This window comes from Argopecten irradians, chromosome 4 (genome assembly GCF_041381155.1).
Source record: "Argopecten irradians isolate NY chromosome 4, Ai_NY, whole genome shotgun sequence".
NCBI lineage: Eukaryota > Metazoa > Mollusca > Bivalvia > Pectinida > Pectinidae > Argopecten > Argopecten irradians.
The window spans coordinates 21,258,023-21,275,408 of record NC_091137.1 but is presented as its reverse complement, the minus strand read 5'-3'; the positions used below and the strand labels follow the sequence as shown (position 1 = coordinate 21,275,408).

The 17,386-nt window shown below is 34.3% G+C and overlaps 2 protein-coding genes across 3 annotated transcripts in view; both read right to left on the bottom strand.

Annotated features, from left to right (window-relative positions):
- The window catches only part of LOC138320929 (contactin-5-like), a 38,059-nt gene extending 29,438 nt beyond the window's left edge, over positions 1-8,621 (bottom strand). Inside the window, exons 1-7 of one of the 2 annotated variants that reach the window (XM_069264240.1) lie at positions 8,217-8,621; positions 7,661-7,762; positions 6,826-7,104; positions 3,062-3,139; positions 2,272-2,508; positions 1,392-1,679; positions 687-995 (exon numbers count right to left, since the gene is read on the bottom strand). In XM_069264240.1, coding sequence (XP_069120341.1) covers positions 687-995; positions 1,392-1,679; positions 2,272-2,508; positions 3,062-3,139; positions 6,826-7,104; positions 7,661-7,736 — 1,267 coding nt within the window. In that variant the 5' untranslated portion in view covers positions 7,737-7,762; positions 8,217-8,621. The remainder of the gene's footprint in view (positions 1-686; positions 996-1,391; positions 1,680-2,271; positions 2,509-3,061; positions 3,140-6,825; positions 7,105-7,660; positions 7,763-8,216) is intronic. The other variant, XM_069264238.1, reaches the window with a different exon arrangement.
- A 4,657-nt stretch (positions 8,622-13,278) lies between these two features.
- The window catches only part of LOC138320928 (pappalysin-1-like), a 42,186-nt gene continuing 38,078 nt past the window's right edge, over positions 13,279-17,386 (bottom strand). The window contains exons 19-21 of the mRNA XM_069264237.1: positions 16,910-17,048; positions 16,126-16,319; positions 13,279-15,430 (exon numbers count right to left, since the gene is read on the bottom strand). Of these exons, the coding sequence (XP_069120338.1) occupies positions 15,134-15,430; positions 16,126-16,319; positions 16,910-17,048 (630 nt within the window). The 3' untranslated portion in view covers positions 13,279-15,133. The remainder of the gene's footprint in view (positions 15,431-16,125; positions 16,320-16,909; positions 17,049-17,386) is intronic.

Sequence of the window (17,386 nt, the reverse complement as noted above, 5' to 3'; positions counted from 1 at the left end):
ACCCATATTTCCCCTATTGGGCCCCGCCCCTCCTGCCCCCGGGGGTCAAAGACAAAATTTAAACAAATTCTGTTCCCCTTCTCCAGAGAATGTTTGTGGCCAAATTTGGTCACAATCCATGAAGAACTCTAGGACAAGTAGCGATTTATAGAATTTACCCGTATTTCCCCTATTGGGCCCCGCCCCTCCTGCCCCCGGGGGTCAAAGACAAAATTTATACAAATTCTGTTCCCCTTCTCCAGAGAATGTTTGTGGCCAAATTTGGTCACAATCCATGAAGAACTCTAGGACAAGTAGTGATTAATAGAATTTACCTCTATTTCCCGTATTGGGCCCCGCCCCTCCTGCCCCCAGGGGGTCAGAGCCTAAATTTATACAAGTTCTGTTACCCTTCTCCCAAGGATGTTTGTGGCCAAATTTGATTACAATCCATGCAGAACTCTATGAATAGTAGCAATTTAAAGGAAATGTTGACGGACACCAGACACCGGACGCTGCGCCATGACATAAGCTCACCAGCCCTTCGGGCCAGGTTAGCTAACAATTTTGTGAAATTCACATGAAGAAAAATTGCATACGTAACATTTTGTAGTATAGTGGAAGTTTGTGTCCAATACCTCTCTAGCATAGAATATAGCAAAATGTAAATCTCCAAGCTTACAGAAATAAAAGATAAGAGGTCCTACCTCCCACACTCATTACAGCAGTACTGGAGGTCCTGGTGGTCGGTATAGAGTAGTTATTGGAGGCCACACAGAAATACTCCCCTTCGTCTGGCTTCTGGACCTGAGCGAAGAACAGATCCCAGACATTATTGGCTGGATCAACAATAAACAACGCCTGTTGTCCAGTACGATACACAACCGGCTTGTTGTTTTTATACCAGCTGACTGTAGCTAAGGGATAGCTGATTGGTGGACTGCAGGGCAAGGTTTGAGACTTTCCGGCAATGGTAAACACACGATATGGCTCACTCACAAACTCCATCTCAATATCTGAAATAAAATAATAGAAAGTTTTAAATCTAAAATATATGCAATTGAATTTCAGAATGGATGAATAATATGTTACTAAATGTAATTCTGATTGAATTTCAAATTAAACACTGATATGCTGCGATATCTAACTACAGTTTTACTAGCATCTGGTACAACCCTATACAGGCAAATATTTACTATCATACTGATGCCTGGAGTCCTGACTGTAAACTGCATTATGTATTCAATTCCTAAACATGTCACAATTTCTTCTAAGTGATATAAACCTGCAAACATTCTCTTTTACAGCATAAATTTCTTTTGGACATATTGCCAGAAAAAAGAAGAACACATCAAACACTAGTTAGATGAAGTTTCACATTATGCAATAAGAACAGTAATAACTATACTCACATGCCGTTCTGACATTGATCATTCCCGACTTTGTACTCCCTAGGTAGTTTACACCTTCACACATATATGGCCCATCATTGCTTTCCACCAAGCTCACAATAAATATACTACCATTCGGAAACAGTTGGGTATAATCGGTGCTGACAAAAGGGGCTCCATTGTACTCCCATGTGATATGAGGGGTAGGGTAGCCCCTTATAGGGCAGACCAACTGAAGGGGCTGGTCTTTAGGGGCTATCACAGTTTGTGTGTACAGAGAACTGTCTACATATGGCGCTCTCTCCAGGGCTAAAACAAAATTAGGTATTCTAATTATTCTTTATAAAACAAAAATCATATCTCACATCATAAACAACTTTCACGCAAAATCCAATCAATAATGATATTAATTCTGTTGTAATTAAGGCATGAATGTATCAGATCTAGAATTGAAAGGTCAAAAGGTGATGACAATCACAACAGCTCAAGAGTGATGTAGTTTTATTTGTCAACCGGTTACCCAGTCGATAAGGTTTCTTCAGGATACTTACGGTGTTGGCTCTTACCATCTCTTCCTTCAGATCTAGAATTGTATGCTCACTTTGTACCAGTAGGTTGACCTTCAGTGACCTGACCTCCAAACCTAGAGCTGCATACCCACCTTGTACGAGTAGATTGACCTTCAGTGACCTGACCTCCACACCTAGGGTTGTATACTCACCTTGTACCTGTAGGTTGACCTTCAGTGACCTGACCTCCACACCTAGGGCTGTATACCCACCTTGTACCTGTAGGTTGACCTTCAGTGACCTGACCTCCACACCTAGGGCTGTATACCCACCTTGTACCTATAGGTTGACCTTCAGTGACCTGACCTCCACACCCAGGACTGTATACTCACCTTGTACCTGTAGGTTGACCTTCAGTGACCTGACCTCCACACCTAGGGCTGTATTACGAGCCACACAGTTGTACTCTCCAGAGTCATATGACGTCGTCGAAATGACAAGCTTCATGGCGTACTGGGAGATAACTCCAGGGATACTAGACATCCCAAACACTGATGTGAACTGGTCTCCTTCATGGAAAGTTTGGCCATTCTTCTCCCATGTCACTACAGGAGCAGGAGCACTTTCACCTATCAACAAACAAATAAAAAACATTTACTAGACATTAACAAAATGATAAAGAGTTTAAGGAGACAGGCTATATAGCCAATAAATCTTTGAACCCAAATCTGAGGACAGCACCCAACTGTTCGTATTTCTCATGATATCCAAAGAATCTCCTTGCTTACCCACAAGGAATTCAATTTATAGAGAAAAGGATTATCAGAAGAAATTTTGCCAGTTTGAGTAAGCAAGGTGACAATGCAGAGACGCTTACTTCATGATATTCAAATTGTGAACAATGTGTTTCTGCTAGTTAAAGAACAAACTGAGTCTCAATATATTGATCAGTCGGCAGGCAGTATGTAGTCACATCTCGTACTTGGATCCATTCGACATATGAGCAAATGTTAGAACACACACAATACAATATCTATGTGGTATCCAGGGGTGGGGATAGGGGTATGGTGCCAGATGAAGGAAGGGGAGTTGGTGGTGGGGTGGGATAAGGGATGGTTTGATTGACAGCTGACTAACTGTCCATTCCAAGGTTTGTCCTGACTGATGACATTATATACAAACCTGTAACACATTCCAGCTCCACAACCTCACCTTCAGTCACACTCATGGTTACTGGGTTTGTGATAAACGTCCGAATAACTGTAATGGAACAAATTATGTGTAGTTTTAATATCTAAGATAAATCTAACCAAAACCATACCTGATATGTTAAGTCAACATTCTGCAACCAATCAATTTAATAGCCGACATCTCTGAGAGAGGGATGGCACAATTATGTAATGTTCTTTCACTGGGGACGGTAGTTTAGAGGTGCTCTATTATTGTAGAAAATCAGCTATTGTTAAAACTGTTCCACAGGGCAACTTCACTCGACGTATTAATTGTTATCGAGTTTTGCATTGGATGCTAATGCTGTACAATTTTTACCAATGAAGCTATTCTGAAATAATTGGCTATAATTAGAACACAAGCCAGGGGCATTATATATTATCTTAAGTGCAATGATTATCAATATGGATAAGAGAATGGAAATAGAGGTGATAAAACCTTTTTTCAATCTGAAGCCATATTATTTGACCTGATCACCAGACACTCTAGCCTATGGATATATAGTGTTTATAAAAAAAATATTTACATCAATTCTTATGATTTTCGTTGGTTCAAACCATAATAATTTCTGCCAATGTTCATTAAAAAAGGATTCATTTCTCCAGACCAATTTGAATGAAGTGCAAACAATAAATTGTCTATGACTTCAAGACCTGTGAATTATAGATGATTACATCACAAAAAATGTTGCCCTGAAAGAAAGGACTGGTGGCCAATTGTTTATTACAAACATCACGTCCCTACATTACTAAATAAATCTTGAAAAAATCTTGACCTACATTACCACAAGCCCTCTACCTCTGGCCCGTTAATTTGAGTCCCGTGTAGGCAGTTAATTACTAGTTTCTAACCACTTGTTGGTGTTTTTTCTCTGGGTAATCCAGCTTTCCTTTACAACCTAAACCTAGTATTTCCTTATATTACCATGACTGAAAGAAAAATGTTCTGAAAACTGTAGAACTTTGAAGTTTTGATTATGTAAGGTACATGGGCAGTCTATTTTACACCAGACTTTTGGCAGAAGAAGCTTTGGTGCGCCACCTTAAGCTTGCGTGTAATTTGTTTAGAGATCTATAACTAATGCTATAGCACCTGATTGTTCCCACAGCAGCCACAAAGCTTTACTAACAGCCAGACGATCAATACATACACACTGTCTGTTCCATAAACCACAGCATTTGCAAACCTTAATACTGCAGTTAAGACATATTTCTTCTTTTCTTTTTCAATATTACAAATGTACAAGGTATTCATGTAAAGATATACTTGAATAACAAAAACATCCTTATTTTTCTATAAGTAGGTATTACTGGTATAAATAATATATTATTATAATGATGCCAGTGAAAAGAATATATATTGATCCTTTTTTAAAACAACATGTACATTCAATCAAAGTGGTTTTGAAATGTACCTATCTTTAACAACAAGTTATAGTTAAATGTCTACAATCCAGGTGAATCAAGGGAATATAGTCAATGTACTTTGTGTACAAACTATGTGGTTATAGGGAATGTATCTAGTACAAAAGGTTAAATTTAAAGTGTATAATCCATGTGATTAGGATATGTATCTAGTACAAAAGGTTAAATTTAAAGTGTACAATCCATGTGATTAGGATATGTATCTTGTACAAAAGGTTAGATTTAAAGTGTACAATCCATGTGATTAGGATATGTATCTTGTACAAAAGGTTAGATTTAAAGTGTACAATCCATGTGATTAGGATATGTATCTTGTACAAAAGGTTAGATTTAAAGTGTACAATCCATGTGATTAGGATATGTATCTAGTACAAAAGGTTAAATCTAAAGTGTACAATCCATGTGATTAGGATATGTATCTAGTACAAAAGGTTAAATCTAAAGTGTACAATCCATGTGATTAGGATATGTATCTAGTACAAAAGGTTAATCTAAAGTGTACAATCCATGTGATTAGGATATGTATCTAGTACAAAAGGTTAAATTTAAAGTGTACAATCCATGTGATTAGGATATGTATCTTGTACAACTGTTTATAGTTAAATGTGTACAATCCATGTGATTAAGATATGTATCCTGTACAAAAGGTTATAGTCAAAGTGTACAATCCAGGTTGTAAAAAAATGTTTCTTGTAGAAAATTTCATAGTTAAGGTTTCCGCTATATACTGAGAGCTTAACCTTGCTAAAATCCAAGAATTGGTAACATCGAGACCTTGACCTTTGATACATACCTAACCTTTACATCTGACTCACTACCACTGACCTATAGTCAGTAAAGTCTTTAATTACAACATTCCACTTCATGTTATCAGTAAATGTGCAAAGTTTTACTTTGACCTTTGAGCTTGTGACCTTGACCCCATCAAAGAGATGTCCTTGTTAGCTCTGAACAGTTTTGCTTCATAATGTTGTCACAAAATGTTCATGATTGCTACAAAATTTTGTTTTTATTACTAAAACCCAAAATGATATACTATAATATTGGGCACCTGCAATCTGCATCTGTATGCAGGGCCCTAATGAAGAGAATTGAAATGAAAACATCTACCATAACTATAAGGGGATTCTTGTGACCATTATGGTGAAATGGTATGTTAAGTGTAAAAGGAGCGGTCAGTGTGGTTTGTACATAGCATTTAATATGGTCTCTGTCACTCATCTGATGGAGAATGCTTCATTCGCTCAGTCAGTATTGTTTTTTACATCGGAGGCCAGGGTTTGATTCCTTGTCAGCTAGGGCATTCAACATGAATCAAGTGTATTTCCCCCCGTTCTTCTAAAGAATTAGCACTTTCACATAATGTTGTAACAACACACAAATTAGTATTGATTAAACTTTGAAAATGAATGAAGCCAAGAGTTTTTGCACCAAATGCAGTCCAATAAAAAGCTAATCTATCTGAATATTCTAAGACAGATATATATATACTGTATATATATATATACACAGTTATTGAGTTGTCCAATCTACCACTACAGAATTAACTCATGTCTAAGACAGTTGTACACTTGACTTGATTGATTACTCCAAATCTAATTAACAGGTAAAATCCTGCACCTTTGTGCTCACAGCATGGCCAATAAGGTAAACAGGTGTAGTGTTTACAGGTAAGACCAACAGATGGGCTGGGCCATCTCATGGTTAATATTTAATGAGGAGTAGAGAAAGCACTGACCTAATGACATGGATACCTGGGTGTGGCCTTTGGTTACAGTGTGTTGTTCACTGATCGCCATATGAACAAAGAAGTAATTACTAGTAAAGTGATGTATCCTTATTGCTGTCTCATGATGTACATTGTTCATATGTATATATATAATAGTTTGGTTTTTTTTAAATAAAGAACAACTGACAATTACAGTCTAATCTATCATTTCTAAGTAATCCAGAAGTTACAAAAAATTATAACCTTGATTTTACCATTATGCTTTTGGAAAGATATTTTTTTGTTTTTGCAAAGTGCTTCATCTAAACCTTTCTATTTCTATTCATTTAAAGTAAAACATTATAGATAATACCTACATGTATATATACCTTAGTATTAGATGTTATTACAATTCTTTCAAATAAAGAAATCATTCATTTTATTTGTGTTGTTTCAATTTAAAAGGATAAAATTACACAATGGTATTATTGAAACATATATCATTTTGATGGTGAAACAAATTCCATTATGATAGTAAAATTGTATAAATAATATATGTATACACTAAAACAGATTTTACTTACATGCATGAATGATCACTGCAGGGGGTGATATTGCCAAAACAGTTTTCAAATCCTCGGACATAACTCCACAGGTATAATTTCCAATTTCTGTTTCACTCATATCCCGAACCAGCAGGGAGTGATTTGTGAAGATGGAGGACCCGGGAGGACTTGATACTGAGTTAAAAAACCAATAGAATCCCAGCTTCTTAGTTGGATCACTTGTATCATGTGCATCACAATCAAGGGTCAGATCATTTCCAAACACAACTGCTTGGCTGGCTGGTAACACTGTGAAAACTGTAAGTGCAAAAATAATATTAACTTACATTTTTTTATACTTTTTATATCCTAGATTAGATAATATTGGTTTAAGTTTGACTTTTCAGTTACATATACCATAATGTTTTCTGTTATATGTTATTTTCGGTTATTTGACAAACTTCATTTGAAACCTCTTTTCTGTAGTATGATAATTACCAATTCAAAACAATTACCTATATATGTGTATATCTTTTTGCTATTGTTTTATCTTTCCTTTAGAAACTTTAACTAAATTAAGGTGTCAATATAAGAATATATCATTGGTTTGCTAATGTAAAAGAATTGGACTGATCAGCATGAGTTGATTATTGGTGACCTGTGAGGAAAGCTCACGATATGTTACAGTTAATTTAAGTTTGAACCTTATTGATCTTGCAGGTGACAGCTACATTTTCTCCTCTCCTATTACAATGTATTATAAGGTACAAAATGACATATTATTTTATGTAGTCAAATGAAACCTACAATTGACCTACAGTCAAGTTAGAATATGTATATAAAAAATCATCAACTTTTAAACTCCAAGACTTACTTATTTCCGCAGACACTCTACTTGTGATGACAAAAGTCAACATCAACAGTGCTTTGCCCATAGTACCAATACTCATGATCTTGCCCTGGAAAACTCAAGATGCTGATTAAATTGAAAATAATATTATCACATTAAAAAAATAAAAATATCTGAATACGGTTCTATATTTAAAAAAATAAATATTTTTATTGTTTTCATTCTTTGCAGAAATTTATGTGGAAAAAAGCAAAAACTAAAAAAAAAAAAAAAAATGAAAAAAAGCATGCAGGAACATCATTGAATTACCTACAAATGTAATTTTAAAACATATTTAAACAGTATCATTGATATTTATTAAAATTAATTAATATTAACATTGTTTTGATTAAAATGTCTAATGATGTAAAGTAAGTACCTAGCGTTACATGCTTTATTTGTATAAAAACACTACTAGAATAGATAAATGTATACCTACAAAAACGTAGGTGAACATTATTTAGAGCGATGGTAAAAAGTGTAGGCCTATATATTGTGCGGTTTCTGTTTGAACAGGTGAATACTTCTTAGAATTACATACCTCCATTTTTCAGTATACTTCCGTGACAGTTTGCGATCGTCTTTCGTTACATCTCCGAGGTTAGTAATGTTAGCTAATATCCATATGTAAGCTTATTGTTAACATTAGTAGGCCTAGTATATAGAAAGCAAGTTTTAGTGCGATGCACGGAGATCTCCGACTAAAAATTCAGCAACATCGTTAAGACTTAGTACAGAATGTCGTTAATCCGCAACAAAGTATAATTATCCTGGTCAAATACTCAGTCGGATATAGAAGTTCCTTTTCTATCACACAGAACTTCTTCCCTAAGATCGCATGCTTTTCGTGACTGAGCGAAGTAATGGAACAAAAATCGATGAGACGTTGCAAATTTAATGCAGACGATGTGAAGTAAACATCGCTATCCACCCCACTGGACCTTTACTGTTTTCCACACTGGAGACTCCAAAGCAAGGGAGGCTACTCTTACGTTTAGGCCTCCTAGTCATTTGGCACGTCATATTTTATGTTTCATGCACTTTACAGTACAGTATTTCAATTTAGAATTTTAAATTTAAATTGATGATTTTATTAAAAAATAGAACAATTTACTCGTTAATCATGTTACTGAATTGTTTTAAAAATAATAATTAAAAAACAACTTTTGCTTCATTTTGTTCATTGATGGTTATCACAATTTCTTGTCTTATAAAAATCCATCAAAAAGTAATATGGCTGTCAACGGAACATAATTATGCCATTTCCATGTTGTCATACGTTTTCTATGTGTTACCTGTGTTACCCTACAGGTAAATCCAAAATGTTGGCGTTCAGAGATACACCCAAAGTCACCTGAGAGTTACCTGTATTTCAATCATAAAATAGGTAACATTGTTGGGTTTTGGAAAATAATTCCATCAATATATTCCTTACAATATACAATATAAATTATTAATTAAATATAATCGGTGCTTTAAAATGCTAAGAATTAATAAGGAGCCACATGCGGATTTATATTAAGAACATTGCATTTTGGGTTCCAGGTGAAATATTTTTTTACAAGTCATATCTCAATTTTATATATAAAAAAACAGGTTTCTCGATCAATGTATATTTTAATGTAACTGTATTCTGTATTGACATATGAGTTCTCCAGGGCTACATTCTTAGTCAACTTTCATTTCTTGTGACCGTGTATAGTTGATTTCTTTTATCACATAGACGTACACCGTTAAGTATTTGGTTAGAAAATGAGTGGAGAAAAACAATATCATAAAAGTTTAGATTAATTTTGTCGGAAATTTTGACCTGTTGATTATAGTTATTACTGCGCTGTTAACGGACAACAGTTTAATAATTGGGTGGTCTTTTACTATAATGGCAGACATTTACATTATAATGTAATACCACACTGATCTAGAAATACCATCTTAGGATAAGAAAGCAGGAAAATTATTTAATTGTGATAAATGATGCATCCTTATGCAGCTTTCAAAATATAGTGTATGTTCTGTTAACTTAAAAAGGTCAGTCAAGTGCAAATAATACATTTTTAAAGTTTGGAAATCATATTTGACATAAATTCACTTACTCTTTAGGTAATTAATGCAGATATTACATGTACTATATATGTATATAAGGTCACTTAACAGACATACATGTATATGGAAGACCTTGTTGAAAAATATCACGTTTCAACAGGCAAAAGGCTTATATTATTTCAAACTTTTAATCGAATTGGTGTTACACTAAGTTGAAATAACATCATTTCTTTTTGTATTTTTTTTTCTTTGATATTACTGAATGGGAAAGTTTACTTCCATGTGAAATAGGTTTCAAAGAATTTTGCTCAGTCTCTTGAAAATCTAATAAAATTTATACCAGAGATTTTAGATATATCAGATATATAATATACTATTTAAATCTCTGGATATATCAAAGCAAGGATTTATAAGTGAGATATACGTCCTTGATCAAAGAAATCTTTTAAATTCTTGAAATAAAATCATTGTGAATTTAATTTAATTTCATTCATAGATCCTATTGTTATATTTTCATAGATTTTAACAGAAAATAACAAGTAACAACACAGGTAACTTTTTACAGGTAAATTTACCTGTTGGCATTGGGACTCCTTTTAGGAAAAAGACTATAACCACTGTCACAACAAACTACCTTACAGGTAAATCCAAAATGTTGGCGTTCAGAGATACACCCGTGACTTTACAGGTGAAAATATAAAGACAGCTTATACGAAACAGTCTATAATTGCCTTCCTATTGTTTCCTAAAACAACACCTACCTATTGTTGATAAATATGTTGGCATTCAGAGAACACTCCGCCTCGGGGACCCATCACAACGTGTTGGATGTTTTTGTAATCTGTGCTGTCCTTATTGTTGCCATACAGTAATCTAACCATTATGTTATCCACTTACAATCAGTTTTATGTCTGGCTTCAAGGTTAGTAAATTAAGCAAATATCAATATTGTTTTTATTTTTATGGGAGTCGAGAAAACATTTTCCAAATTACATATTTGAAAAAAATGTTGCATTCATTTTAGGGTTTAAAATCGCAGATTGAAAAAAACACCGCTTTTTATTGAATTCTTATGCCATTGGCAGAATTTTAAAAAGACCAATCTATTGAAATCAGCAACAGAAAATCCTATCAAATTCATTGTAGCATGTTTTGACTCATTTTTTATTTTTTTACGTATTTTTACAATTTTGGAAGGATTTTAATGTTTTCTCTTCTACAGTATCAGAGGCTATATTTGGACCACTATTATGATATTGATCTATATAAATCACATTTGTAATTACCATTTGTTAAATAAATTATTAATCTTAATTTGTTCGAAGGTTGATATTATGCTTATACGTGCCTCCAAATTTTAATTTCAACGTAATTTGATGTTTTGCGGATACACATTTTAACATTTCACTTTACACTCTTGATATTCTGTTATTTTCTGTAAGAGTTACTCCTCTTCCATGAACTGTTCTTTGCCACATCCATCATATATATAAACAGCAGTGTCAATAAATTAATTGAGTAAGTACACTTATTGTTTGAGTGTAGCACCTGATATGAGGTACGGCTTTAATTGAGCGTTTTCTTGTAAGGAAGGACAAATTCTATAGCACTAGATAATTCTTGTATTGATTTGTGCTCAACATTTGGTATAACTCGACAGGTGTTAGTATAATTGGATCAAAAGAGGTCCTAGCTTGTCTCGAACAGTATTCTGCAACGTTGTAACAAACGCTACTTATATAAAGAGGCCAACGTTTTCACTATCGCAATGAGATACACTATACATATATCACAGAGTACTAATGTACTAATGCACTCACGAATCACACTAAATACACCATTGTACGCATTGTGGCATGTGTGGATGTCTATATTTCATTCATATTATGTCATCATGTCAAATGTTTCAAATTGAAGAAAAGGTATATCACGCATTTCTCTCATACCTCAGCGTGTAATACTGGCTGGTCTAGGGCAATACACTCATGCCGCCTGAAGCTGTATTGCATGGCTACCCATGCAATAAAGCCTCGTGACGTCACAGCGTCAACAAAATTAATACTTTCTTCGTACAATTTTAACATTTTTTTCCAGAAACTATAATTTTTTGTATTTACTTAAAAGATACAAACAATAGAATTTGCGTTGAAAATATCCCTATCCTTCATATCCACATATGAAAAGAGTCTTATATTATTTTACACTTGTTCTGCAAAAAAAAAAAAAAAAAATCATATCTTTAACTCTTATGTTAAGTGTGTTCTATAAGCGAAACTTGGCCTGAATTGGACCTACTCTCAATAAAGAGCTGGCATCCAGTTCTAAATGCCAAGCACCGACCCGTAACCCACAAGGAAGAATGTTTGTTTGATTGTTTGATTAGATTAACGTCCTATTAACGGCCAGGGTCATGTAAGGACGACCTCCTATGGATGTGGTGTGTGATGTGTGTTTTGGGAGACTACGGTTCATGTATATTCCTGTTGTGTCTTCTTGTATAGTGGAACTTTACAATTATATGGTGCGTGGGCATTTGTCGAGTTTGTGTGTGTGCTTGTAGTGGGAGTGCGTTATTCTTTGTAATATTTGGAATCTTTCAAGATAGGTTTTAGTGTTCAATGGGATCTTATCTTTCTTTTTCTTCTTTCGAACTTGCTTTTTCCTCCAAACATCTCTTATTTTGACACCGTTTTGGCATTGAGTTGGGCGCCAGTTCGTTTGAGGAAGGTTCTGAGCTTTGTTCCCAGTCCGTGACACACCAAAGTCTGTAGCTCTCATAAGGGGAGTGAGACAATTGGTTTGTGCATTGACAGTATAATGTGACCTGGTTGGAGAGTCTGTTAAGTGTCTTTGGTGGCATGCTTCAGTGAGATAGCACCATAAAAAGGGCAACTGTCTCACTTTTACAAGAAGACTCTATATAAACCACAGACAACGGGAGAGTGGGGTATATGGATGGAAAGGTGAGTATTTTTTCAATCAACCTGTCTTTTTGGTCGAGGTTAAGAAGCATGCAGTAAGTAAGTTATGAAATGATTTCTCGTCACTCCGGACTTACTACCCACTCGCTTCACTCGGCATTAACGATCTCTTATTACTCGAAAGCGAAATCAGGCAAAAACTTTTACTTATCTTTCTATTCTTCCTATTCAAATCATATAACTTCTCATTTGACACTTTTTGTCTCACTTTTAGCATTGGGTTGAGCGTCTGTTCCCGTGAAAGACACACCATATAGTCTATCAAAATCGCCGTCGCTACTTTTAAGGAAGTCAGACGACTGGTTCTAATGTTGCAAGGTGGTTGCTTATTATGTTTAGCAACATGTATGCTTCAGTGAGATAATACTTTAAGATAGGAAAGAGTTTAACTATAACAACGTGAACATATCAAAGCACACACATGCACCCGCCACGATCAACAAATCGTTTATTAGAAAGACCGTCCTCAAATAACAAAAGCCATTGTTAAGCATTTCGTGTTGAAAGTGTTGTACATGTAAGACCCCGCCACCTGATTAACAAGTAGAATATATTGATACCATTAAGTACAAATCCATGTTCAAGTTAAAATTCTTTATTGGCTTTGAGGCTTCTGACTCATCATTTTCCCACACAAACAGTATGAACATATTCTCATAATAACTACAATATCAAAATAGATATAAGAAAGGACCAATACACTGACATATCGTAACTGTTACAGTGAATGGTTTATCTTACTATTACAGGGACTAGTTCCACTTGCATTGTCATATACCATGTTATCCATGTATTTGGCCATTCTGATAGTATTTTTTCTATTTATATAGAATTGCTTTGTTTTGAGTATTAGAAAATCATGCTGATTGCAAAATAAAGTGGGTAAATAATTGCAAGTCGATGAACTAGTCCAGTACATGGACATTTTTTATACGTTCGATAAATAAAACCAGTGTTGTAAACCACCTGATCTTCGCGGTGACTTAAGTCCGTGTTTCATGCCTAAAGCTATATTTCTTATGGAGAATTACTTTCGCGATTTAAAGCCATTTTGTTATATTCACCAATGGTCAGAACAATATCGCGGTAATTACTGTTCGTGGTAATTAATGGTCGCGGTAGTTAATGTTCGCGGTAATCGATGGTCGCGGTAATTAATGGTCACGAAATACGTGTAAGTGTAATCGACAATAAGTTGGTTTATCATATGTGTTTGTTTTCACATGCCATTCATTTGAATCAGCTGTATCCATAACAATAAGACCACGAAAGCTTGTCAGATATAGTAGCTAAAGCAACATTTCTAAATACTGGTAGTAAGAGATAAACGGTCTTATAAAATTACAATGCCTTATAAAAGCATTATGATCTTTCTTTGATATAATAATTTTATTACTTCTTATGGTGGCCTGATGTACGCTGATACCATTATACAAAATATACAGCCCTTGTCAAATTCAATCTAATATGGCCGTCATGTCAAAAGTTTTCTATCGCATTAGTCATACAACCATCGTCAAGTTAAATCTTTATATGGACGTCATGCCATATTATTACCATTACATAATTCATACAACCCTGGTCAAATACAATCTAAAATAAATTAAGTTTAAACAAAAACGACCATAGGAGGCCTTGAACACGTCTTGGTTATATACCATATACGGAAATGAGATCATTAGTTGACTATTAAAAGTGATCGCGACCCACACGCGTCAAATGGAATATGACATGTTAAACACTGGAGTTCGCTCACAATCACATTAATCACGTGCTTTGCACTATGATATACATATATCTTATATTAATGCAACAATATTTGGTCATGTGACACTTTAAATGGAATTTTTAATTAAACATCCACCTTAAATGTTCATAGGTTCATTGGTGGTATATATCATGACCCATTCATTACAAATGGTATCGACATTGTAAAGCTTAACAAATTAACAAGCAGATTTAATATGGAGTTAGATGAACTAAAATGGTAAAATATGGTCAAGTTTCACAATAAAACATTAGTAATCGTTAACCGTAAAATTACCTAGAATTCAACATCACGATTTCGAAGATAATGTGGATTGTGAAAATTTATATCACGTAAACAAATACCATTGACATAGCGATATTTTTCGTGTAATGACTGAGGTCTTGTTCAGACAGTTCTACTCATGTAAATAGCCTACAAAGTAGTACGTTGGAACATACGTCATAGCTATAAACAGCGAACCTTGCACACAGAAAAAAGATGATTTTTGTGCTAAGCACATTATTAAAAATATGATGTTTGATATTCAAGGTATTTTCGATCATGATATTCGAACTTTAAGTCCATATTAATTCTTTTAATAACAAAACATATAAATATAACATTATATTCAGCGTGATACTCTATGATTCAAATTAGTCCATTTTTTGATATTTTGCGGGAACGTTAATTGCCATAAAATCGTTCAAAGCTGATATCCCTTTGAACGGGTTTATTATTTTTCTTTTTGCTTCTTTTTCTCCATTTTTTCGGTCGCTTTTTGCGCTGCTTCCTTCTCTTCTTAGATTTTCTGCCTTTATTCTCCATGGCGTTTGGATCTTTACAAGAGCAATCATTATGATCAGTGTCGGGAAAAGACAGGACCATATTTGTGATGGATGTCGACTTGCAGCAATCCCCGCCGTCCCACGCACATCTCTTCCTGTTATTGATGCAGTCGCAAAACCCGTCTCCAATGGCATCCTGTTCAAAGTAATGGTACATGACAGTAGTACTAAATATTCTTTAATATTCATGTTTCAGTTTTGCTCAACTGTTAAAATAATTCAAAAATAACTAAAATGTTATTCAGGAGGAAATGTTTTCAAACATTCAAGTTCCAGCAATTTTTTCATTAAATGAAATCATAACGGGAAATGTTAATTATTGAAATTTAAAATTCCAACACTAACCATCAGAAAAAATCGTTTATCAATCTTGAGAATAAGTTTAAGAGAGAATATATACATGATATAAAGACCTCGCATATGATAATTAACAGAACATAAAAGAGACAAAAAGACAAGATACATAATACAGAGGTCAAAACATATATACTATCATAACCTATGCTTTGTTTTAGGAATTGTCACCTGACATGGATCGAAGAATAAGTGACAAATTTCAAATACGGTTCAATGAAGTAATTTCAAAGTATCTGGGCAATAATGTTGGATTCGTAGACTATCCGCTCATTCACATAATACAAAGATAACAATAGAAATACAAGACATACGTTTGTAAGGATCAAGTATTATCGGGAATACAGCCGTCCATATTACTTCTTTGACCAAGATTTCAAAAATGAATATTAAGCTGAACAAGTACCATAAAGCAGAACAAAATGGTTCAAAAACCAGTTGCATTCATAGCCACAAACATATATTTAGTTTGATTACCTCCTTGCACATCTCTAGACATCGAAGATTGGTCGGATCTGGATACCATTCCGACAAAGCAGTACACGTCAGTTGCCGTACGGGAATGTCCTTGGAAATGGTTCCTTGTACCAGCTGTCCCCTCACCCTGTTTGTTTGGCCGTTCAGGATTGGCCGGAAGTTTGGTATCAAGCAGGATACACTGCATTGATACCCTGTATTGGATGATAAATAAGTAATACTGATTGGCATGGATAACATTATCACCCATAGCTTTAATAATTAATTTTTAATGTTTTCATACTAAATCCAACTTTCTGATTGGCAGATACTTTTTCTTCATATACTATGAAGAAAAAAATCATAGAATGGCGCGAAAACCCGACGTTATCATGACGTCACAATTGAGACGTCGATATTGCGTATTGATTTGGAAAAAAAAATAATCCATTGGTAAGTCAATGGAATCATACGTTTAAACATGTTTTATCTGAAAAATTAAATATAAGCATTGATGTTTGAAATGTATGTTGTTTCTGACATTGACTTGACAATAAAAGGAACAATAAGAGGAAGAGTAAATTTTCAATTAAATAAACTATGTGACTTATTTTTCTCTATCTTTTTCCTTTCACCGATGATTTTAGAGACGATCATTGTGCAAGAATATGATATGATAAATGCGATGCATCAGTTTGTTTAACTTTAGCTATGTGCGATTAGTCTCCCTTATAACAATTTCTTAAAAAAAAATTGAATTTGTTCAACATAGTTACAATAAAAACATAAAATCTATTTTACATACCAATGTAGTTGCTGTTACAGTTAAAATCAACACCGTCAAGTTCGGGTACCTCTCCACACTTTCCAAACATTCCCGAGGGACACATCGTGAACCTTCCGGACCATTTACCTGACTTTAAGCATCTAATAATTTGGGGGTTCTGTTAACGAAGGAGAAAATATTTAAGTGTATTGAACTTTCAATTCAATGTTTTTTCAGCTAACATTGGACTGAGCCTTCAGCATAGTAGAATAGGTTGCTGATTGATTTAACATAAGTTTTGTACTATACATTTTATTCTAGAATCATTATTTCATAACATTTTGAAATCATATTAATTGTTGTTCTTATCTTTTATGCAATGGAAATCATACCACTAGAAGATACTAACAATGAAATTGAATTTATCAAATGTTATATTTCGATTATTTACGATACATTATATCCAGGTTTTTTTTCAGATGTAATGTCAAAAGTGGCTTCAGAGCAGCAACGATT